The sequence below is a fragment of the Saccopteryx bilineata genome, chromosome 2 (genome assembly GCF_036850765.1).
Source record: "Saccopteryx bilineata isolate mSacBil1 chromosome 2, mSacBil1_pri_phased_curated, whole genome shotgun sequence".
Lineage (NCBI taxonomy): Eukaryota > Metazoa > Chordata > Mammalia > Chiroptera > Emballonuridae > Saccopteryx > Saccopteryx bilineata.
The window spans coordinates 10,570,600-10,594,457 of NC_089491.1; the positions used below are offsets into that span (position 1 = coordinate 10,570,600).

Sequence of the window (23,858 nt, forward strand, 5' to 3'; positions counted from 1 at the left end):
ATGATTTTGGCCTTCACATCTATTTTGTCTGCTATTGGCATAGCTACCTCAGTTTTGTTTTGGCTGTTTGCATGGTGTATCTTTATTTTTTTTAATTTTTAATTTTTATTTTTTGTATTTTTCTGAAGCTGGAAATGGGGAGAGACAGTCAGACAGACTCCTGCATGTGCCCGACGGGGATCCACCCGGCACGCCCACCAGGGGGCGACGCTCTGCCCACCAAGGGCCGATGCTCTGCCCCTCCGGGGCATCGCTCTGTTGCAACCAGAACCACTCTAGCACCTGGGGCAGAGGCCAAGGAGCCATCCCCAGCGCCCGGGCTATCTTTGCTCCAATGGAGCCTCGGCTGCAGGAGGTGAAGAGAGAGACAGAGAGGAAGGAGAGGGGGAGGGGTGGAGAAGCAGATGGGGGCTTCTCCTGTGTGCCCTGGCCAGGAATCAAACCCGGGACTTCTGCACGCCAGGCCGACGCTCTACCACTGAGCCAACCGGCCAGGGCCTGTATCTTTATTTTTGACTTTGCTGTATCCTTTTATTTTAGAGGTGTCTTCTTTTTTTAATTTATTCATTTTAGAGAGGAGAGGGAGAGACAGAGAAAGAGAGAGAGAGAGAGAGAGAGAGAGAGAGAGAGAAAGAGAGAGGAGAGACAGAGAGAGAGAAGGGGGGAGGAGCTGAAAGCATCAACTCCCATATGTGCCTTGACCAGGCAAGCCCAGGGTTTCGAACCGGCGACCTCAGCATTTCCAGGTCGATACTTTATCCACTGCGCCACCACAGGTCAGGCTAGAGGTGTCTTTTTTAATTGGATCATTGAGTCCAATCACACTTAATGTAACTTCTGACTTCTTGGGTTTTTAAATCTACTTTCTTTTGTGCCTTCTATTTTTCTTGTTTGTGACACATTTCCTTTTCTCTTTTCTTATCTTACTCTGATTATCTATTTTTCCTTCTAGTAGTTTGGGAATTTTGCATTTTCAGTGGTTGTCCTAAAATTTTTAGTCTGTACTCTTAAACCATTAAAATCTGAAGTCTTTTACCAAAACCAACACCTAGGTTAGTAATGAATATATGATCCATTTATATCAACACCTACTCCCCTCTCGGGTTATTTTAAATGTCTACAGCACCCTCATATCAAGTATTGATTTTGAACAGGTAAACTCACTGGAGTATAGTACGATGAGCACCCCCGTCTTCTGCCTGGATCGGCCAGGAGCTCTCAGCATGTTTGGCTGATCTGTCTCTGCTTTTTTCTGAGTCTTTTTTTTTTTAATTTTTATTTATTAATTTTTTTTAGAGGAGAGAGAGAGAGAGAGAGAGAGAGAGAGAGAGAGAGAAGGGGGGAGGAGCAGGAAGCATCAACTCCCATATGTGCCTTGACTGGGCAGGCCCAGGGTTTTGAACCGGCAACCTCAGCATTCCAGGTCAACGCTTTATTCACTGCACCACCACAGGTCAGGCTTTCTGAGTCTTTTGACAAATATATAGTTGTAGCCTCTTCACTGTTTTTGAGAAGTTTTTCTAATGTTTCATCTGCAGAGGAAGATATATTCTCAGAAAATCAGTCTTTTCTTTTTCAAAGTGAAAATCACTTAATGTTTTTTGTGATTATGAAAGCTATGCATGTGCAATTTTAATTATTTTTTTAATTTTTTATTCATTTTAGAAAGAAGAGAGAGAGAGAGAAGGGGGGAGGAGCAGGAAGCATCAACTCCCATATGTGCCTTGACCAGGCAAGCCCAGGGTTTCGAACCGGCGACCTCAGCATTTCCAGGTCGACGCTTTATCCACTGCACCACCACAGGTCAGGCCGCATGTGCAATTTTAAAACATACTAGACAGTGAGAAAGATATAAAGAAAAACAATAAAAATCACTTCAAATCCTACTCTCTAACAATATTAACATGGACAGAAATGTGGATGAGGGTCATATTTCTCACTTTCTCAGTTGGTCACCTCTTGAGCCTCAGTTTACACATACACACACACACACACACACACACACACACACCCCCGTCCTCTTGGTTCTGTTTCTCTGAAGAGCTATGACTGAAACGGCAGGTTCTATTCGTTGTCTAGGATCTTATCTAGGGGGTACCGGCAGGGCTCATCTCCGCTGCTGTCGGAAGGTGGTCTGAGGTCACCAGGGGGAGGCAGAGCCCTGGCCTACAGACTCCTCCACCAGTGCTCTTCCCACAGAGTCAAGGATAGTGTGATTCCTGAGCGAGGGCAACTGGTGTTAGTCTGCCTGAGTTGGCCCCTTATCTGTGATGCTGTGTGAGGTTTTGGATGGCTCTAACCTACCTGACCAGGCTTCCAGGTTGTCGTAACAGCCTTGTTACTGAGCACCCCCTGAGTACCTGGCGTGGAGCACACGGGTATTCTTCGAGTCATTGAATACCATTGGCCCCACTTAATGAGGAAAGTGGCTCAGAGGGGCAGGGACTTGCCTGAGCTCATGGCCAGATTGGAACCCTGCCCCCGTCCACCCACAGTCTCAGCTTGCAGACTGCCACACCGCACCCTGCCCTCGGCCTTGGCAGCGTCCCTCCCTGAGCTCAGTCCCCCAGCCCCACAGCTGACATCCTCCAGCTGCTTTTGATCCCAGAATTCCCTGCTGCCAGCTTCCCACCTCTGCATCAGAATGAGCTGCTTCCCAGCCTGCCCATGGCTCTGCATCCCTGTGCCGACCCTGTGCCATTTACCAAAACGCTTGCAGGGCCTGGGGGCTGCTGGCCCCCTTGCTCTAGGGATTGTTAAATGACTTGGCATTGCCTCTGTTCTTGTTAATTCAATCCTTTAACCTCAGGAAGTTTTTCCAGAGCATGAGGCTCCCAGAAGGGCTTTGTGATAATTGCTAAGAATTTGCTGAATGTTCACTAGTCACCAGGAGCTGTGCTCAGTGTGTTACGTGCATCATCTCATTTAATTAGCTCATCAGAGCTGATCATTTCCATTGTACAGATGGGGAAACAGGCTACGGGAGGTACAGGGGCGCTGCTCAAAGACACTGTTACTGTGACACTCCACATTTACTGGGCACTTGTGTCAGACACTGTTCTGAGAATTTTATGCATATTGGGTCATTTAACCTAAGCCTGCGAGGTCGGTACCGTTCTAATCCTTGTGTGAGGGATGGAACTGAAGTGCAGATGGCAATGATTTGCTCAACACCACACAGGAAGTGGTCAAGTCTGGGTTCTAACCCAGGGTCTGGTTCCAGAGCCTACCCTCAGGGCTTGTGGACCTGAAGAAGGTGGAGGTGGGATTTGAACCCAGGTCCCCCTTCATCCAGGCTTCAGTTCTCCTCCAGCCTCCCCTGGGAGGTGAGGAGCCAGGCCTCAGACCGTGGGATGGCTCCCAGCACATCAGGGCAAAAACCGCAGCTGGGAAGTGGGCCAGCTTCCAGGCAGGCTCAGAGCTCCGGCCAAGTCCGCGGAAGTGGCTTTGGCCAGGACCCCTGAGGGGGTGTGGTGCTCCCCAAGGGTCGCTCTGGGGCAGGGCCTGGACTCCCCAGATGGTCCAGGAATTGGCAGGCATTTATGCCGACTGAGTGCTTTGCGGTAATTACTGTTTCCGGCCTCCAACGTCTTCCAAGTTCTTACACTTAAATATTTTTAAATGAGCCTTGCAACCTCCTTTAAAAGAAAAGGAAAAACAAATTTCTTAAACATAAAATTGAGAAACACATGTTCAGAGAGGACTTCGCTTTGTGTAATCTGCATACTCTCGAGAAGAGACTGTGAAAGGTCAGTGGGGATCACCCAAGTCCGCTTTGAAGGAAAACTTGGAATGAAACCTGCCACCAGAGCATGGGTTCCAGTGTGAGCCAGGCCTGTCCAACCAACTGTGTGTCCCTGAATGAGTGACTTCACCGCTCTGAGCCTGAGGAGACATGTAACACCTGGGTAGTGGGTGAAGGAGTCACCTAATAGCCCCCATGTGCCCAAATAACTACAACGTCAGCTGGACCAGCTGCAAGACGATGAGCTGTATCCTGGTGACCAGCCTGTTTTCCTGGAAGGATGGGCACCCTGCACCCTATCTCTGGAGCCTTGCCTTAGCTGGGCCTCTCTTCCTTCCACTCCCTCACACTGAGGCAATACCCAGCTGGTGGTGCCCCACCCAGGCTGCACTGGGCCTGGGTGTGACAGCCTCTGTCGCCAGTGCCTGGAGCTGGCAAGCCCGCAGCACTGGTGGAGCCGTTGCAGGGCCGGGGGCTGAGGAGTCTACGAGGCATGAGTTGGGAGCGGTGAAGGCTGAGCAGGGGCCCACGTCTCCTCCCCCCGGCGCGTTTCCTATCGTGGATGTGTCCCATGAGCAAGCATTGGGTTTCACCCTTTTTGTCCCCCCCACCCCATCCCATAGAAGGTGACGGCACCTCCTTCCACCTCTTGTGTCAGCCAGAAACCAGGGGTTGTCCTTTCTGACCCTCAGCTTCCACTGCCAGTCAACGCCCAGTCTCTCCCACATCGCTCCTTTCTGAGGCTCGGTCATGGCCTAGCAGGGAGCTCGGAGCTTGTCTCTCTGGGCCTGACTTCTGGGGTAGCCGGGCCTGACAGTTCACCACACCCTCTTCCTTTGTATTACCATGGATAGTCATAGCGTATAGTAAAAACAGACCTAGCTTGATATTGTTCTGGTCTGAAGCTGTTATTGGACTCATTTTCCTCCTTAAATTGTGCTGAGGAAAAAAGATACTAGCTTAGCTTAGGTGGAGTGCCCTGTTTAGGGGGCGGGCAGTGTGGAAGATTTCAAACCAGGCTGGAGGCTGCACTCATGATGAGCTTTAATTCCGGAAGTGTTAGGGCCTGCAGCTGGTTCCCCGGGACTCTGAGATCTTTGGAAGAACTTCATGAAATGCTGTGTAAAACCCCGTATTTGAAGGAAAGTCCTTCCAGTTGGTTTGAAATCTCTTTAAACCCCCTTAGTCTACATGGAAAAGCCTCTTTGATAAACGCAGAGTTGCAGTCCCTCTCTGGAGGGACAAGGTTTGTCCTGACATTAGATGACATGCTTTCAGGTATATGTCTACAAGCATTGGAGGCTTTGGGGCCACAAGTATTTATTAATATCCCTTTGTGTGTTCAGCGGCCACTTAGAAAAGTGCCCACTGATCCCCAGATGAGATGGACAAGAGCTATAGGAAGTCAAGGCCTCGGAGAAACGGTCCATCCTATGCTTTCCGGCATCATACCTCCCAATTACAGATCCCCACGAGGAGTGACATGTGGAGCTGAAAGGTCTTATGGCCGCAGGAGACGCTCCTGTGCCCTGGGCTGACCTGGTACAGAAAGATGAGCCTGCGCTCAAGCTGGCAACCTCGGGGTCTCGAACCTGGGTCCTTCCGCATCCCAGTCTGACGCTCTATTCACTGTGCCACCGCCTGGTCAGGCTAAAGTCTTAAATTTTTTAAATTAATTTTTTGTAGAGAGAAAGAGAGGAGGAAGAGGGAGAGACGTTGCTATACATCCTATAGTGCTTAGAGCAGCCCCCTCTGCCCCCCCAACAAAGAATGATCTGGTCCCAAATGTCAACAGTGCTGAGGCTGCGAAATCCCAGTGTAAGGGGCCTGTCTCAGAATTACTTCTCATCAGTGTTGACTGTCATTATTTATACCACATTTTGGCCAAACCTTTAAAGTCATGTTTACTTTGATGGAGAGGACATACTATGGAGGTAGCTTTCTAGCCATCAAAGGAGCATTTCCTTATTCTCTCGTGGGTCTGACTTCCTGACACAAACCTCCATTGGGTTGTGGGTTTCCAGGGAACTGGCTGGCAGCCGGGTCCAGCTGAGGAAACTTCGACCTTGTGAGCAAGAGCTTCCCAGTTCCTGGGACTGCATATGTGTTTGTCTCTGAACATGCAGAGGCAGGGGGACATGTGGTGGGTTAAGGGGGGTTTCTGAAGTCAGATCTGGATTCAGATCCCAACTCAACTGCTTCCTAGATGTAAAAAATAACTCCCCTAAGCCCCAGCTTTCCCCATCTGTAAAATAGAATCACTGTGAGGATTAAATAAGATAACATAGTACCACGCCTGGTTCTTCATCAATGCTTAGTAAATAACAGATAGAATTTATTCAGTGATTACCATATCTAAGCCCTTTGCTAAGACTTTTCATAATTCTTCAACTAAGTGGTCACTGCTGAGCTAGTGTTATCATCACAGGAAGGTCAAGAGCCTGCGTCTATCCGGGTACAAGGGAAAGCTGCTTGTTGAGCTCCCATTAATGGTCCACAAATGTTTGCTGGGCATGACCATGCTCCAGCCCAGGTGCTGGGCACTGGCAGATAAAAGGGGCTCTTAACTCTCTCCCATTCAGATAAAAGAAGTGAACAAATTAAAATATGCAAACAACACGTCAGGGAAAAGACCAGATGTGAGCTTTCACTATACACGTAAATGGATAAATTTCCTTTATTAAAGCAACAACAATAACAACAACAAGACAAGCTGAAAAGCAGGAAAAGGAAATTTTGGTTACACATTATTTATAAGAGAACTAAAACAAGCAAAGGAAAAAAGCAAAAATCTCAAATGAAGTATTTATAAATTATCAAATTACATTTCAGATGAATAACCAACTACACTAAAGGAAGAAAAGAACTAACACGTGTAACTTCTGAACACAGAACTTTGATATATACCCTCAGTCTAAAGAGAAAAAGAATTGCAAACAAGTGCTGAACCCTAACTAAGAGGCTTGTTTTTCTTGGACTATGGCATGGGTTAGAACTGTGAAATGCTCTCTATGTATTGGAGGGTTGAGGGAAAAACAAAATATTTGAGGGTGTTGAGAGCCAGGTTTCTCACTGTTGTAGAAGGAGATACAAATAGGAACAGGAAAGACCAATATGCTGCAGTATCGGACTGGATGGAACTGGAAGCATCGAGAACTCCTGGACTTGTATTTTCAAGTTTGTACCTATTTCCTACTTCTGTCCACTGAGAGGACCCAGGAACACATACTCTGGGACCAGCGAGCCCACTTAGCACCCAGGTCCTTGTCTAAATGTTGTCCTCCACCAAGGAACCAGGGCTCCTTAAAGAAATGCCTGACTGCTGGGTAAGGACAGAGGAAATTCAAGGTAAGTCTGGAGCATCGTTTCATACCACAAAGGAAGGAAGTGCTCAGTGAATAATGCAGACTCATCAGAAGGACAGAGCAGCCAGCTTGAATGAGCTCTCACTGACCAAACCTGGAACAATTTGGTTATCAAGCAAATATTGACAGTATTAATCTGGAACCCATCGAATAAGATAACAATGCATGGGTCCATCGTCCATACAAACACATTTTTTTTTTTTTTTGTATTTTTCTGAAGCTGGAAACGGGGAGAGACAGTCAGACAGACTTCTGCATGCGCCCGACCGGGATCTACCCGGCGCGCCCACCAGGGGCGACACTCTTCCCACCAGGGGGTGATGCTCTGCCCCTCCGGGGCGTCACTCTGCCGCGACCAGAGCCACTCTAGCACCTGAGGCAGAGGCCAAGGAGCCATCCCCAGTGCCCAGGCCATCTTTGCTCCAATGGAGCCTTGGCTGCGGGAGGGGAAGAGAGAGACAGAGAGGAAAGAGGGGGCGGGTGGAGAAGCAAATGGGTGTTTCTCCTATGTGCCCTGGCCGGGAATCGAACCCGGGTCCCCCACACGCCAGGCCAACGCTCTACCACTGAGCCAACCGGCCAGGGCCAAACACACATTTTTTGTACACTCTTCTTTACAGCAGAATTCTGACCACTAATGAAGGAAATTTTATCACCAGAGTAATAATTTGCCATCATCAGAGTGATAATTAATATAGGTAAGGATCATCTTGGTGCTAAAGCTAGAGGGTGAAAGTATAGTGAAAATATCTGGATAGTCTCAAATTATTCCCCCACAAAATATTTATTACTTGTAAAGAGAAGATGGTAATTGCACAGTAGCTAAAACTGACCGACACCACCTTAATCGAGAGATCAAAGTAACCATCACTCATAAAAGGACAAATTGACATGAAATGCTTCTTAATGGGACACACCGGAAAAGACATAGTATCGTTTCCATGGCTTCCCTGCCCCAAATGCGTAGCCTGAATGAGGACACATCTGACAAATGAAAGTTGAAGAATATTCCACAAAATGTGTACTCTTAAAAAATGACAATGTCACGAAAGACAAGGAAAGGCTGAGGAAGTGCTCTGGAGGTCAGGCAGACTGAAGAGATGTGACAATCAAATGTAACTTGTTATCGTAGATTGGATCACGGACTAGAAAGACTTTGCTCTAAGACCGTAAGTTAGATGTGCTATTAGGTCAACGTTCAATTTCCTGATTTTGCTCATTGTACTGTGGTCATGTGAATGTCCGTGTTCTCAGGAAATATACACTGAGGTATTTAAGGGGAAAGGGAGTATCATATCTGCAACTTCTCCTCAAGTGGTTTAGAAAAAAAGATTCACAGAGAAAATGATAAAGCAGATGTCACAAAATGTGAATAATTGGTGCATCTGGGGGAAGAGTATATGGAAATCCTTAGTGCTAGTCTTGTAACTTTTCTATAACTTTGACATTACGTCAGTGGAAAAAGTTAAAACAGAAAAAAAGGAAAGAAGAAAGAAAACCTGTTTGGATTCTTTTCTTTAAAGAAGCTATTTTCCCTCAAGGAACTCATTCAAATGGTTGCCTCTTTAGCAAGCCTAGACTCTTCCTTAGTGATTTCAGTAAAGATGCCAAATTTTCAAAAACAGAGAAGGATTTGTTTATAAGATTTTCGTTCCCCAGCCATGCGATGCGGGCTGTTTCTGGACCACCAATCCTTCCTGTCAGGTCCACTAACAGTGAATATCCAGTGTCCACTCGGATTGTGACATATCTGAATCTCCAAGGCTCTTTCCCGCTCCTGGCCAGAGCAGGCGCTCAGGGGAGGAGTCTGTGAAAGCGAGAGATGGAAATATCAGGGGAGTAGCAAGAGCTGGGACTGAGAGGGGACGGAGAAGAACCCCACTGGCCTCTGGTGGGGCAGAGACCCTCATGCATGCCTGGGCCCTGGATAAAAAAGATTTGGACACAGTGGTGCCTGGAAGCCTCTGCCCTGCATCTTGCTGATGAAGGGATTTGTTTTTGGAATGGGCAATCAGGAGAGAGAGGAGAGAAAATTCCCCTTCGCAGGGGCAACCCAGGACTAATCCAATCAGCGTGGTTAGGGGTGAGCGGGACGACAGCTTTGCTAAACGGCACGGCACCTCAGGGTTCACTGGAAGTTTGCCAGCTCCCTCCAGTTGGTTAAACTCACTCACCACATGCAGTGAGGTCTCTGGGTTGTCCCTCTACTTGTGATCTGATCTTGTGAGTCTGGGCACAGGGTTTTCAGTTTGACTTTCCGAGCTGCCTCAAATCCGCACATATCAGTTCTTAAAGGTCCTCAGTTCGACAGGGTTTGAGGTTGGGATATTTGGAAGTGAGTGACCAGGGATGAGCCTGGAGGGTGAGTGAGGCCTTGAAGGCAGCAGGGTTTGATCCTCAGAGCAATGGGAGGAGCCACGGGACAGTGAAAGGTAAAGGAGTGAAAGGAGATTTTCATTTTCAAGTTTACTCTAGTAGCTGAAGTCGAGGTTCAGAGGGTGGAAAGAAGCAGAAAGAACTGTGTGGAGGCTGTCACAGAAATTCAGGCAAAACTAGAGTGAGAAACAATTAGACCTAACCCTAAAATAGAAATGGCGAAATTTAGCGTACATTCCACTATTGGAATCTCTTGTTCTTGTGGCAGACATCGCTAATCGCTCAGTGTTCTCCCTGGGCCTGGGGCAGCTCCCAATGGCAGCCACTACCAATCAATCTGAGCAGGCACCGTTGCCCTTCCTGCTCTCTGGTATAGAAGGCAAGGACGGTCATCAGTTTTGAGAACATGCTTGGGTATGCTGACAATTCAATTTGGGTCTGCCTCAAGCTGAGGCCCTGGGGACCAGAATGAAGGTGATGCCCTGCATCAGTCTTTGAGGTCCCTTACAGTCACTGTGCCTTGCACTGCTGTATGCCCTCCACGTTCCCACGTAGAGCTTTTTCACGTCTATTATCTCACTTCAACCTCACGGTTGTCATCCCATTTTACAGATGAGGAAACAGATCAGAGACTACATGTAGAGCGCCCAAGTCCCACAGGTGGCAGGTGGCAGAACTGGGACTCAACCCGAGGAGCTGTCTGGCTCCAAAAGCCCTGGCTCCTTCCATGGGAAGCTCATGCCAGCTGTTTGCACTTGTCAGGGCCTCATGCAGAAAAGCCAGAACAGGTTGGGTCTGACATCTTGGTAACAATGACATTCCCTGTCAATAAAAATCCCCAGCTTAAGAAGATTTGGGAAACTTGACTTTTGAATCACCCTTATCTAATCTGCTCCATGCCAAGCCGTGGAGAAGGGAGGCTCTGGCCCCTGATTGGGGCTGGGGGTGGGGGGCTCACTGAGGGGGTGCTGCACAGATGGTGGGGGCGGAGGCCCCTGGCTGTGGAAGAGAATAAAGTTTCTGTCCTTGCACAGCTGGAATGAGGGCCCTGGAGCCAAGCAGCCAGGGCCAGGGCGGGGCCAGCCAACCTTTGGCACGTGAAATGCCACCCTGTGCTCAGGGCAGATAATTCTTGATAATAATTCATCCCCCGGCAGGCATGTACCCTGAAAGCCCTGTCTGTTCCTGCCTCATGGGGTCCCTGCTCTGGAATGTGGGGGTTGAGGGGCTGGCCCCAGATGTGGGCAGAGTTCAGACTGGGCTGGGTAAGCAGGGCGGCGTCTGAGCACTGCCTGGGGCAGAGGGAGCCTTTGTGTCTGGGCCCTGGGAGCCCCCACCCCCACCCCCACCCCACCCCCCGCAGTCGCTCCACTGGGGAGAAATCGCTGACACACACCCTTGCTGTCTCTTCTTCCTCTCCTGGGACAGCTGGGTAGAAGTGCTTTCCTGGGTGCAGCCTGGCACCTGACAAATCCACCCTAGCCTGGGGTGCTCCTTCTGCGTGCAGGAGTGTGAGGGGCAGGAGACCTCAACATTGAACGCATGGCAAAAATCTCCTGGGGAGCTTTTAAAACACACCAACGCTTACTCCTTGCCCCCCAAATCTATGTCTGTGGTGGCACCCGGGCATTGGCAATGCAGCACAGCCACTACCAGTCATGTGACCCTGAACATGAGATATAGCAGTTGGTGCCTCAGTTTCCCCTTTGTGAGATATGGAGAGCAATGGTGCCTATGTCATAGGCTTCCTGGGCGATTTGATGAGATAACGCCATACTCAGCTGTAGCTGGCCCAGAGCACACATTTAGAGGTTGTAGCTCCTCTGGATAGCTATTACTATTTCTTCCTTTCTCATTCCGGCCAAGGGGAGATTTCAGGGCTTGATGTCCCAGGGAGAAAGTCAAAGGGCAGAGAGAGGTCCCTTTGAGGACCATAGCATTAAAGGTAACCAGAGGAGGTCTGCTCTGACACGGAGGCCGGTTGGAGGTGTTGGTCTCTCTGTGGCTCGTGTGGCTCCAAGAGAAGCCCACACTCCTTAGCAAGGCATGTGGAGCCCCTCTGGGTCCTCCGCTCCCGGAGCACCAAGACCCCATATGACGGTGGTGGCACCTGGCTTCCCCACCTCCCAGCAAGCTCTTAAGGAGAGGGATGAGCCCTGCTCAGCCCGGTGCCCCTGTGGCCGGCACATGGGTGACAGCCCTGTTGGATAGCCTGCAGTGCCCGATGTGGATCTGCCAGGAGAGCTGGCAGAATCTCTGAGCAGGGCATTAACTGGCCACAATGACAACAGTAGCTGTCGCTTCCTGAATGCTGCATGCTGGCCATCTCACTGGGGGTTTCCAAAGTCACACAAACATGCCATGGCTCTTTCTGGCAGGCAGTGTCATCAGCCAAGTTGGTAAGGTGAGCGAACTCTATCCAGTCCCCAAACCCAATAAACTCGGCGGTCCCTGGCCTCTGTCAGCCACTGAACTGCCTTGAACACTGAATTGCATGCCTGTCATGTCCAGTGCTGAAAATGACGGCCACAGACAACAGAAAGGCCAAGCTTTCTTTGCTGAGCGAGTCCCCGGTTGCAGATCAGGGTGGAGCGTTTAGGCAGATGTTTTCCCCTGAAGACAACGGAGTTTTCTTGTTTTCGGAGAACCGCAGGGTGGAGAAAGTCCCTGGAAATACCTCTCTGCTCCCAACCTCAATGATCCGAGATTGCACTCCGGAGTTTTCCACGTGGAACCTGGCTTGTGGATGACCTCAACAAACATGCTGCACGAATAATCACAAAGGAAGTCTGTAAGTGAATGACTCAAGTTTGGGAAACACAGGATGAAGTGTTGCTCCAAGTCCCCTCCCCAATGCCATGATGCTCTTTTTTGGGGGGAAACATTTCTTTCTGTTCTTAGCTCTCGCTCCGGGACTGAAAACCGCACCTCCCTCTGCAGCCCACGTGGAGAACACGGGGTTTCTGAGCAGCGTCTGAACACCTTGGGGGTGGCTTCCTTCTCCTCTGCACCAGGAGGGGTCAGTTTCCAGCCTGACTTGGATTCTTCTGCCCTGGTTCATTATTCAGATCAGTTTCCAGGGACATAGAGTGACAAGGCCAAGTCTCATAACAAATTAAACATTTTTAAAAAGTTATTAAATGTCTGTGTTATGATGAGGATGTAGACCAGAGTATTTCGTCAAGACTTTTAAACCAAGCTTTTGACCATGTATTTATTTAGATATATGCCACTTTGTTGGCATAAAAAAGGTACTGTGGCAACTTCCAAAAATAGGTAAAACACAATAGCATAAAAACAAAGAGATAAGGGGTAAAGGTAAAAGCAGGAAGCTAGAATGAAGCCAGAGTCCAGTCGGAGACTCCGAACAATTGTTAAAAAATAATTTCAAATTTGACTCTGAGCTTCCCAGTGGCCAAAGCAAAACAGAAAACATGACTGGTTACAGGATTCCTAATGTCAGTTAGTTCGGGGCTTTGGTGCAAATCCAGTTGTCTTAGAATTTCCTTTTCTGTTAATTTACACACGACTTGGTTCCGAACGTGGTTGGAGGCAGTCGCTTCACGGCTTGGCATTCACGGCTCTTTGCAAGCTGACCTCAACCTCCTTCTTGGGTCTCGTAGACGGGTGCAGTTTGTGGCCTGGCCACACTTGATAAAATTAATGGCCGCCAGCGTTGGAGCTGCAGCTAGAGTGGCACACAGCAAAGAAAACATACTGACCAGCCCTGAAACCCTGACTCTGCCACAGACTAAGCTGCTCTGTGACCTTGGGTAGGTCCCTTCACTTTGGTTTCCTCATCTGTAAAATGGGCACGTTCAGAGTATAGTCCTTCCATTGTTGTGGAGATGCAAAAATCTGCACACGGTATGCCTTAGCACCCTGTTGATGCTCAGTCAGTCAAGATGGTTATATTACCTGATTTTGAAACCTGGCCCTCCACTTAACTGCCAACATGACAGGTAACTTCTCTGGGCTGCAGTTTGACTATCTGTCAAACGAGGAAAATAACTATTCCTACCACATAACCCACACAAAAGGGCCAGAAAATTGAAAGGGCGTAGTGGCTGTCTGGAGACTGCAGCCAGAAACCCTTCCCCAGACGACAATTTTGCTTGTCCTTGAATTTTTCAAAATCAGTTTATTCCCACCTTGCCTTTTCTCAGATTAATGGAGAAAGAGGGGCCTGAACACATCTCGCATGATTAGGCTGTGATATCATAAAAGACACAGCGTTGTAAACCCCACACCCAGGGTCAAGGGAAACGCAGCCCCCAAAGAGCCTGTGCGTGGAGCTGGGGACGGTGGGTGGGGGAGGCTGGACGCGTCCACTATTATGAGTCAGGCCTTGCTCAGCTGGGTGTCGTCATCCCTGTTATTTCGGGGGTGAGATACAGCTTAAACTCAACAACATCACCTGATAATGCCCGAGGGTACAAAATCACCTAGTAATACAAAGAAGTATATTCTGCACAAAATTTAGGTATGCAGCTAAATTTCCTAACATGGCAATGGGGTATTCAAATATACAGATATCCAGGAGCTGGCAAGGGGCCAGAGTGAGGAGTGTGTAGGGAGCAGCAGTAGACACGCTTCTGAGGTGCTGGGATGGCCCGGGGGCTGGGGAGTCTGTCGCCTTCCCAGCAGAGCTACCTCTAAGCCAGGAGAGTGAAGGATATAGACAAAGACCTTCTGGAAGGAAACTGGCTGTATCCTGTTTCCAGTGTGGCCCCTAGCCACTCTAAACCTTTCTGGGCCTTTTTTCCTTTGGTGAAACAGGAAGTTGGACTGGGGAACTTTTTCCCAGCTCTAAAGATAATGTCCAAAGCAGACGTGAGGCAGGCTTGAAGGTCTTGTTGCCCAGGTCTGAGGCTCCGAGAACCATCAGCAGTGACCTACTAGTACAGCCTCAGCCTCAGGTGCTGGGCTCAGGGCAGCCCTGGCATCAACGTCTCGGAAGCCAGGAAAAGGGCTATGGCTGTTCCCTGCAACCAGAAGGTCCGAAGCCTTCCCTGGACCTGACTGCTCCAATCCCAGCCTCCCCCAGCGCCCCAGGCTGCTGGGCCATCCCACCAAATGACCAGGTCAGGACTGACCAGAACAGGGAAACTGTTTCCTCCTGGCCCCACCTCAAGCCTAGGGTCTTGCTCGGGGCAGACCTGGAGGTATCCCTGAGTGCATATAGGTTATGAGTTGAAAGGACCAGAGAAAAGGACAAGGTAGATCCTGGGCCCAAAGGCTCTGGGAGGGACTGAGGAGCGGTCCCATGACCTGGGTATGTGGCCAAAGGCAGAACTTGTGGGTGGGGAGGGAGCCGGGGGGCCTGGCCCAGCTCCGCACCCTGGCAGAGTCACTGCAGCAGGCAGCCGCCTGCAGCCTTCTCAGCTGCTGCTGCAGAAACAAGCCATGGAGAGGAGAAAAGAAAGATGAGTGTGGGGTGGGGGGAAGCCTGGAACGAGGAGGGGGGCTGGTGTTTTTTCTCGGGGTGTGGTTTCTGCTCAGTGGCTGGGTGACCATGGAGCTTTGGAATGTGGTTGGACAGTGGGTGGGGCAGGGTGGGAGGGCTGGCCAAAGGCAAGGAGCAGGGACATTAGCCAAGAGGCCTGAAGCCCAGGGCCACCAACAGCTCAGCCAGAACGGGGCCTGCCATGGCACACAAAGCCTGGCCTCCACCCAACGTTAGTGCTTTGATCCCAACGGCCTCTGGTTTTCAGAAGCCCTGGGAAGGGAGAAAGAGTTGTGAGAACAACAGAAATTAGGAGAGAGAGGAAAGGGCTAGACACGGGACAGCATGCTCGTCTCATCTGTAGAATGAGGCCCTTGTGACAGCGTGGCCCGTCTGATCCAAACTGAGGCTTTTCAGGTGAGGGATGTTGTCTCTCTGAGCCTCGGTGTCCTCATCTGTTAAATGGGAGTAGCTATCTCTAACTCCAAGGGTGCTGTTGGGAGGACGAAGTGGGTAGTGCCCCTGAAGCTCTGGGCACAGTGCTCTGCAAGCAGAAGCAAGGGTTATTCCACTGGGTGCTAAGGCGGCTTTATGCTGGCTCTGCCCCATGTCCAGCACCTAGCCGGGGCCCAGCACCCAATACACACTTGCTGATGAAGTAAGTCCTTTGCAGGAGTCACTACAGAGAGCCCCCTGTGTCCACTGCCACTTCTCTCCTGTGAGCACAGGTGCCGGCTCACACCACGAAGTGGAGGGTGTAGGTGAGCTGGTGGCCGTTGTCCCAGGCGTACAGCAACCGCTCCTTGGGGTTGTAGTCGATCTGGGTGGTGTACGCGTACTCGTTGAGGAAGGGCAGCTGCGGGTGGGCGTCGGTGCCCGTGTGCGTGTCAAAGGCGTAGGCCACCTGGCCGTCCCGCTGATTGTACGTGTCCACGGCGTACAGGATGCCGCACACCAGGAAGCAGTTCCCGTAGGAGTTCCGCCGCAGCCGCGTCTTCCACGTGGTCTCGCGATGTACCGAGAGGTCCCCGGGGTCCAGGCGGCTCAGCACGATCACCTCAGGCTGGGCCCCGTCGCGGTCATCCACCGCGGGGTAGATGACCCACAGGCCGCTCTCGTCCACCGCGAAGTCGATGTCTGAGTGGCCGCGCCACTTCCAGGGTGTGGTGTCCTCGTACACGGCGTCGGGCAGCAGCGCCCAGGAGGCCACGAAGCGCTGGCGCAGGTCGTACTTGATGATGTTCTTGGTGAAGGCGCGGTTGTAGTAGAAGGCGCCCTGGTACACCACGTGGCCCGTGCCGATCCAGTTGTAGGGCAGCTTGTACATGTTACTCCAGCGTCCTGCGTGTGGAGGGCGGCTGGTCACACCAGGGTCTCCGGTGCAACCCTCCACCTACCAAGGGACCAGCGAAGCCACCCAAGGGCTCTGGAGCGGCTCAGCAAGCCCCAGATAGATAATGGGCCTGAGCTGGGTCAATGATCTTATCTCTGCGGTTCTAAGAAGGAAGGACTTCTAGTGACCTGTTTGCTGAGGAGGAAACAGGCTCAGAGAGTTCAGGGTCACCCAGTTATGGAATGGCACAGCCAGGATTTAGAAACAGGCTGAGGCCAGCCCCTGTGTTTTGTCTCCTGCTGTTTCTTCTGTCTGGACTACCATTCCCCATCTTAACTACCGGGGGAAGGGCTCCTTAGCTTTCAGAGTCCTGGGCCAATGTTATCTCCTCCAGGAAGCCTTCTCTGATCTCCCCAGCTTGAGTAGGCGCCTCTCCTCTGGCCTCCCATAACCTTTTGTCTTGGCACCCTTCATTGGTTTTCCCCACGCCAGCCTATGCACCCCTCGGGGCAGGGACCAGGTCAGTTTGATCTGGCAGAGGCTGGACTTCAGCTATTCCAGGTTCCGTGTGATACCACAGCCCTCGGGGTAAGTTCAGTCCCTTCCCTGGGGCACACAGGCCTATCTCTCATTACTCTGCCCCCCACCTCCCTTCTACGTCACCACGCTTCCTCTCGGTGCCAAGCCTTTGCACACACCGGGCCCTCTGCCTGGAACAGCTTTCCCTCTCCCTCTGCTCTTCTTCCAGGGCTCAGCGCAACATCACCTCCTCTGGGAACTTTCCCCTGGTCTCCAGGCTGGGTTCCCACGGCCCTCTGAGCGATCCCTCTAACACTATACTCACATTGTTTCTTTCAGTCTCCACCTCCCACATAAGACTGCATTTCTGGAACGTGGGTCATGTCTAAATGACCCCTTCCTCCCACCGTGCCCCAGATCCGATAACCGAAATTCTGTCCTTCCCTACCCAGACCTGCAGCTCCTCTAAGCCCTGCGGCCGTGCTCACGGGGAAAGCAGGGTGATAACCCCCACCTCCTGGAGTTATAAAGATGGCACGAGCTGACTCACATGGTGGTCAGCACATAATAAACACTAGTGGAAACGCTGAAGTATTGTTTTCCTCGACAGTAAGTTATACTCATGAGGGCAGGGCATGTCCATCTCGTTTGCTGGGCATTCCAGCTCCTGACACGGTACCAGCACGAAGGGCATGCCCCCCCCACTCCCCTCCTTGGGGTGGCTGATGATTTGGAGCTGGGCCAGGCTGGGGAATCCACAAGGCAAGGAAGGCCAAGTCTCCACGGGGGACTCTCCCGAGGCTACCTACACCTTGCCCCATCCCCATCTCCAGGGTCCCCAACCTTGCTTGAAGTTTTCCAGGTTGCGGAACTCCACCAGGCTGTTTCCGTAGTAGTAGTTGGTGACGTAGATCCTGTCATCCAGCGCGGCAGGGTCCTTCATCCAGGCTCCCTCGTGGCGCCCGTAGCTGTGGTGCCTCACAGGGGGGTCCACGGTCCGGAGGGTGCCCTCACAGCTGGCCTCTCTGCCTGTGGGGAGTGAGGGACGCAGCATTGGTATGCAGACCCATGGCCCTGAGTCAGAGCAACAGTCCCAGGACGGCTACCTGGGTCTAACTTAAATCCCTCCTGATGCTGTTTGCAGCCTTTCGTTTTTTCTTCCCTCGTGATCAAAGCCATGTCTGATCATTGTGAAAAACAGGGAACATTCAGAAAAGGAGAAAATAAAGACCATTCAGAAGTCCATTAGCCAAAGAAATTTTCTAACATGTTATATTTCCTTCCTTTTCATTACATGTATAATTATGCAGATATACTTTTAAAAACTATGATTCGGCCCTGGCCGGTTGGCTCAGCGGTAGAGCGTCGGCCTAGCGTGCGGAGGACCCGGGTTCGATTCCCGGCCAGGGCACACAGGAGAAGCGCCCATTTGCTTCTCCACCCCTCCGCCGCGCTTTCCTCTCTGTCTCTCTCTTCCCCTCCCGCAGCCAAGGCTCCATTGGAGCAAACATGGCCCGGGCGATGGGGATGGCTCTGTGGCCTCTGCCTCAGGCGCTAGAGTGGCTCTGGTCGCAACATGGCGACGCCCAGGATGGGCAGAGCATCGCCCCCTGGTGGGCAGAGCGTGGCCCCATGGTGGGCGTGCCGGGTGGATCCCGGTCGGGCGCATGCGGGAGTCTGTCTGACTGTCTCTCCCTGTTTCCAGCTTCAGAAAAATGGGAAAAAAACAAAACAAAACAAAACAAAAAAACAAACAAACTATGATTCTTCTGAATATAGCTTTTTTAAAGATTTATTTTATTTTATTTTTTATTTTATTTTTTCATTTTAGAGAGGAGAGAGAGAGGGGGAGAGAGAGAGAGAGACACGGCGGGAGGAGCTGGAAGCATCAACTCCCATATGTGCCTTGACCAGGCAAGCCCAGGGTTTCGAACTGACGACCTCAGCATTTCCAGGTCGACGCTTTATCCACTGTGTCACCACAGGTCAGGCCTTCTGAATATAGTTTTATGTATCCTGTTTTTTCCCCCTTCACTGGGCAATTTCTCACATCATTAAATAGCCTTTTAATGATGTGATTTCAAGGTTCTACCAGGCCACCAGCCATCTGTACCCTTGTATTTATTAAACCAGACCCCTCAGTGTTAGGCCTTTAGAATATGTTCAGTTTTCTGACGTTAGAAATAGGCTGCAAGGAAACCAGTTAAGCTGCAGCTGTTGTCCAAATCGCTGCTGGCTCCTTAGGAAAGATTCCTAAAAATGGAGCGTGCGCGGACCAAGGATGGCTGCTGTGGCAGGCAGCCAGGAGGCCCCTTGGAAGGGTGGGCTCGGTGACCTAATGAGGAGGACCTGTACCAAAAGGTACAAACCCCAGACCACGAATGTGGGCACAAAAGCGGAGCCAAGCCCTGGACAGAGGAAATAAAGAAGTGAAAACAGTTGTTGGATTTGATGATGGGATCCTAGGTGACTTTTTAAGAAGAATTTGCTGCAAATACTACCTGTTTCACTGTAAGCGTTGTCAAGCTTTCTCTGTAAAGGACCAGACTGTAAACATTTTAGGCTTTCCAGACCACATACCTTTGCCCTATCTTCTTCTTCTTCTTTTTCTTTCTTTCTTTCTTTTTTTTTTTTTTTTACAACTCTTTAAAATGTAAAAACAGCTAGAGGGCTGTACATAAACAGAAACACTCGGCAGGCTGGGTTTGGCCCAGTGGGGTAGTTTGCCGACCCCTATGGGGGCTTACTCACCTTGGCTGGGGACTGCTGGGGGTGAAGGCGGCTCAGTGGGCAGGGGGCTGGTGGTGGGCGTGGGAGTTGGTGTGGTAGCTGTGTTTGAGGAGGGGGTCCCAGGAGCCACATCTGCTCCCTTGGAGGCCCTGGGCCCAGCCTCCTCATGCTCAGCGGAGTTGGGCTCGGGAGGCCTGCCGTCCGCCCTGGGCGACAGCTGTTCCAGCCAGGCAGTGCCCTTGAGGGTGTTGTCTGTAGAGAGAAGACTCCGAGCTTAGTCCCAGCAGCACCTACTGATCTCAGCTAATCCCAGGGGTCCTCCCCGGGCCAGCGGGCTCCCCACTCTGGGGCCACGGGGAGTGGACAAGGGAAGCCCTGGGGAGTAAAGGGCCTTGACCAGCAGGCTTCGTGGTCGGCAGATGGGCATCGAGTCCCAGCTGAGTGGTCTTAGCTTCCCCCCGTGTGAAAGGAGAGTTATAAGGCCTGCCGTGTGAGGCTGTTGTGTTGATTAGAGGAAAATGTACACAAACCATTTGCATAGATTCTGCCAAATACGTGACCCTTTTCCCTCTGAAGCGACAAACATTTTTTTTTTTAATTTTTTTTTAAATTTTATTTATTCATTTTTAGAGAGGAGAGAGAGAGGGAGAGAGAGAGACAGAGAAGAGAGAGACAGAGAGAGAGAAGTGGGGAGGAGCTGAAAGCAACTCCCATATGTGCCTTGACCAGGCAAGCCCAGGGTTTCGAACCGGCAACCTCAGCATTTCCAGGTTGACGCTTTATCCACTGCGCCACCACAGGTCAGGCCAAGAAGCGACAAACATTGTACTGATTTTTTCATTTCCTAGATTCAACTCCAGGAGGCAGAAGGCCATTGCCAGACTTTCTCCCCGTCCTGTGCTCTGGAACGCACCCTGTAGTTTCTCCTACCTGGTACTGGACACTTCAGTCAGGGAGGGGCAGGTGCAGCCAGCTTCCCGGCCCCTTCTGGACCCCACGTCTCCCACTGTCTTTCTCTGTCCCTCACTCGCTTCTCCCACCTCTCGGCTTTCCTGGCAGCCCGCCCTTCTCTCCTCCCACCCCTGCTGGCACAAGCTTTGCTCACAGGACTTTTTCAGCATCCATGGGACCAGGTTTGGAGCCATCTGGGCCACCTCTGGCCTACACAATTCTCTGGGCTGGAATGGATGTGGTCTGGGAGGGAAAGCAGGAAGATTCAGTGCCACACAGGAGGGGCAGAGTCCTCAGCTCCAGGGACAGAGCTATGAAAGGGTCTAAGGTAGGCTCTGCAGCCTGCTGGCTGGGTTCTGGTCCCACCAACTCACAGTGAGACCTGGAGCCAGTCCCTTCCCCTCTCTGAGCCTGGTTCCTCACCTGGGTCAAGGGTGACAATGGTGAAGGTGCTCAGAAAACTGCGATGCCAGGGACAAAGGGACTGTGCTATTGTTACTGTGATGGGGTGGCCCCTAGGGGCTGCACTGAGGTCCCTTGACTCCAGACAAATCCCTGATTTCCTCCTGTCCTCTCTTGGTGGGACTTAGCCAGGTCCCACTGTGGGGCAACACAAGAGTGCCTTGGAAGTGGGGACACACCCTCTGATCGGAGGTGCCTCCCGGGGGCTTGGCTTCGGCCGCCTGCCAGTGCAGGGGCTTGTTCCCACGGGTCTCCCTGGCAGAGTCAGATGCCTGCAGCTGTTCTTAGGCAGTGTCCCAGCAAGGGGTCAGAGGCTCTGTGCCGTGGCCAGGCTGAGCTGGCAGGACTTGGGGCCAGCAACTAGTCCAGGGGCTGGGAGCAGAGGTCCCTGAGCCCTGAGAGGCCAGGAACTGAGGGAGCTCTTGAAGGAGACAGGTTCCGTACAGTTCCACCCCCCAGTTCCCCTGGACACGGGCCCGGCAGAGGGCCTCACTGGAGGAGGCGGTCTGCAGGGCCCAGGAGAGGGGACAGCAGGTGTCTGTGCAGGGTCTCGGAGGGAGAGTCAGGCCCAGAAATTTGGGTACTCTTGGAACCCTTGCCTCTTGTTTCTCAGTTAATTATTCTGTTGTTCTTCACTGTGCCCCAGCCGAGGGCTGCAGGACAGCTATGGGTGTCTGGGGGCTCTTCTCTGGGCAGAGAAGTGGGAGGTGCTGGCAGGGCAGGCCATTGCAAGGCCAGTCTGGAAACAGGAGGTGCCCCGGAGGGCCCATGTCACCGTTCGGAAGCCTGGCCTCGCTGTGGCCCCTGCATTCTCCCACCCCACTGCCACAGCGGCCTGGCCGTGGGTGTGGTTTTCCTCCCTAGACTGTGAGCTCTGTATTAGGCAGAATTTCTGGGCAATATGGCCAGTACGCAGGGGACCTTCGGCACATCTCTGAATGAAGAAGGAAAGTCCAGTGAGGGTGGAGATGGCTGTGAATACGGGCAAGGAACCGAGTGGCCCACGGCTGAGTGGCTGATATCATTTCACCCTCAACAACCCCACGAGGAGAGATTATCCCATGTGTGCATGAGCAAAGGGCACCCACAGGGGACCAGTGGAGTTGAAATCTGGGGCTATAGAGAAGACCGTGGATTTCTGTGGGAAATCCTTGGGGTGTGGCCATCCACCAGCAAGCCCCTGCTCCCCAAGGTTCCAATCCCCCTCCGACTCACCAGTCTCAGTCACCTCCTTCCTGCCCGCCTTGTAGTAGGTGATGCCTCGGATCACTGCCTGCTGCTGGGCCAGGGCCCGGGGCTTGGCTGTGGGCTGGGGGAATCGGCCCGGGCCGCCCTCCCTCCTCAGCTTCTCCATCCTCAGCAGCTTCTCCTTGGGAGGTTTTGGCAGGGCCCTGTCTACAAAGCTCTTCTGCACGCTGCCGTACTTGTTGCTGTCTTTGCCTTTCCCTCCAGCTGTGTCCTGGGAGAGAAGGGAAGTCTCAGACTTGGGGGCTGGCAGAAGGGATGTTGTGGGGGGTATCATGGAGGCTCAGCACATGGGGGCTTGAAGTGGTCATCTTGCTCTAGGCCATACATCCCAGGTGCTCATAAAGTCACAGCTTTTCTTTCATAGTGGCTACATCTGACTGGGGTGTGCCTCAGTTTCCCCACTCTGCTCTCTAGCTCCTCTGCAGGCTTGCAGGCCAGCCTGAGCGGTTAGAGTCCGGTCCCATTTCCTAAGGCTTGTACATTCCCCGAAGGGAGTTCACTATAATGGTCAGAGGGGAGGTAGCCAACCACCAGATCAGCGTCTCCTCTTTCTCATTCATTGGTCTTTATTTTTTTAAAGTTTATTTTCCCATAAATTTGAGAGAGAGGAAGGGGGAGGGGAAGAGAGAAGCATCAACGCATTGCTCCACTTAGGTGTTCCATTTTTAGCCATGCACTCATTGGTTGTTTCTCTAATGTGCCCTGACTGGGGATCAAACCTGTGACCTTGGCACTCTAGGACAGTGCTCTTATCCACCGAGCCACCTGGCCAGGGCTCACTGGTCTTTGTTTATGGGCAGGAGAGGGTCTCAGGCCCCTAGGCATAGTGACCAGCTCGTCCAGTGCGCCTGGAACTTTTTCAGTGTTAGCACGGAAAGTCCTGCATCGGGGACCCTCAGCCCTGAGCTGACGGGCACAACTGGGACAACTGGTAATGAGGCATTTCCTCAGGGCAGGCGGCTTCTACCATGAAACAGTTTTTTTTATTGATTGATTTTTAGAGGGAGAGGAAGGGAAAGAGGGAGAGAGAGAAAAAAGCACATCGATTTGTTGTTCCACTTATTTACGCATCCATTGGTTGATTTTTTTGCAGGTGCCCTGACCAGGGGTCAAAACCAAACCTTGGCATGTCAGTACGACGCTCTAATCAAGTGGGCAACCTGGCCAGGACCAGTTTCTAACATTTTGTGAATTCTGTTATTTTCACTTCCTTTGAAATGCCCTTGATGCTGGCTTGGCACCAGAACACAGGGCCGGTGACGTCAATCATTGTTAGGCAGAGTGTCCAGGAGATACAGCAAGTACAGTGTGTAGACCTCTGCGTGACTCATTCGCGCCTGTGGAGCTGGCAGGGGAAGGAGCCGGAAGCCAGCTCTGGGCCGAGGCTCCAGGCTTCCTCCCAGCATCTAGGTGGTCCCGTCTCAGATGCACATGGCCCCACCATCACATTGTCAGCATAGGAAGCTGAGGGGTGGCCATGGAGAGCGTGGGCTCAGGGGGCACACACAACCCATTCCGGTCCCAGCGCAGACACCCTCTCCCAGCGTGACCTCACTCCCCGTTTCCTCATCTGCCAAATGGGCTGTGGTCATCCCTCCTCACAGGTGGTTATGGGATGGATGGAGATATAATGTCTGTGAGGAAGTCAGGTTCAAAGTAGGACCCCACATCAGCTTCCTCAAT

The 23,858-nt window shown here is 51.6% G+C and overlaps 1 protein-coding gene and 1 long non-coding RNA gene across 2 annotated transcripts in view; one reads left to right on the top strand and one right to left on the bottom strand.

The window, feature by feature from the left end:
- Positions 1-6,437: 6,437 nt before the first annotated feature.
- On the top strand, positions 6,438-15,080 carry LOC136324029 (uncharacterized). The gene is made up of 2 exons (XR_010729041.1): positions 6,438-12,277; positions 12,388-15,080. It is a non-coding gene; the product is annotated as an uncharacterized lncRNA (long non-coding RNA).
- Positions 13,424-23,858, bottom strand: part of OLFML2A (olfactomedin like 2A) — a 30,951-nt gene continuing 20,516 nt past the window's right edge. The window contains exons 5-8 of the mRNA XM_066256238.1: positions 22,143-22,386; positions 19,536-19,766; positions 17,628-17,813; positions 13,424-16,273 (exon numbers count right to left, since the gene is read on the bottom strand). Coding sequence (XP_066112335.1) covers positions 15,669-16,273; positions 17,628-17,813; positions 19,536-19,766; positions 22,143-22,386 — 1,266 coding nt within the window. The 3' untranslated portion in view covers positions 13,424-15,668. The remainder of the gene's footprint in view (positions 16,274-17,627; positions 17,814-19,535; positions 19,767-22,142; positions 22,387-23,858) is intronic.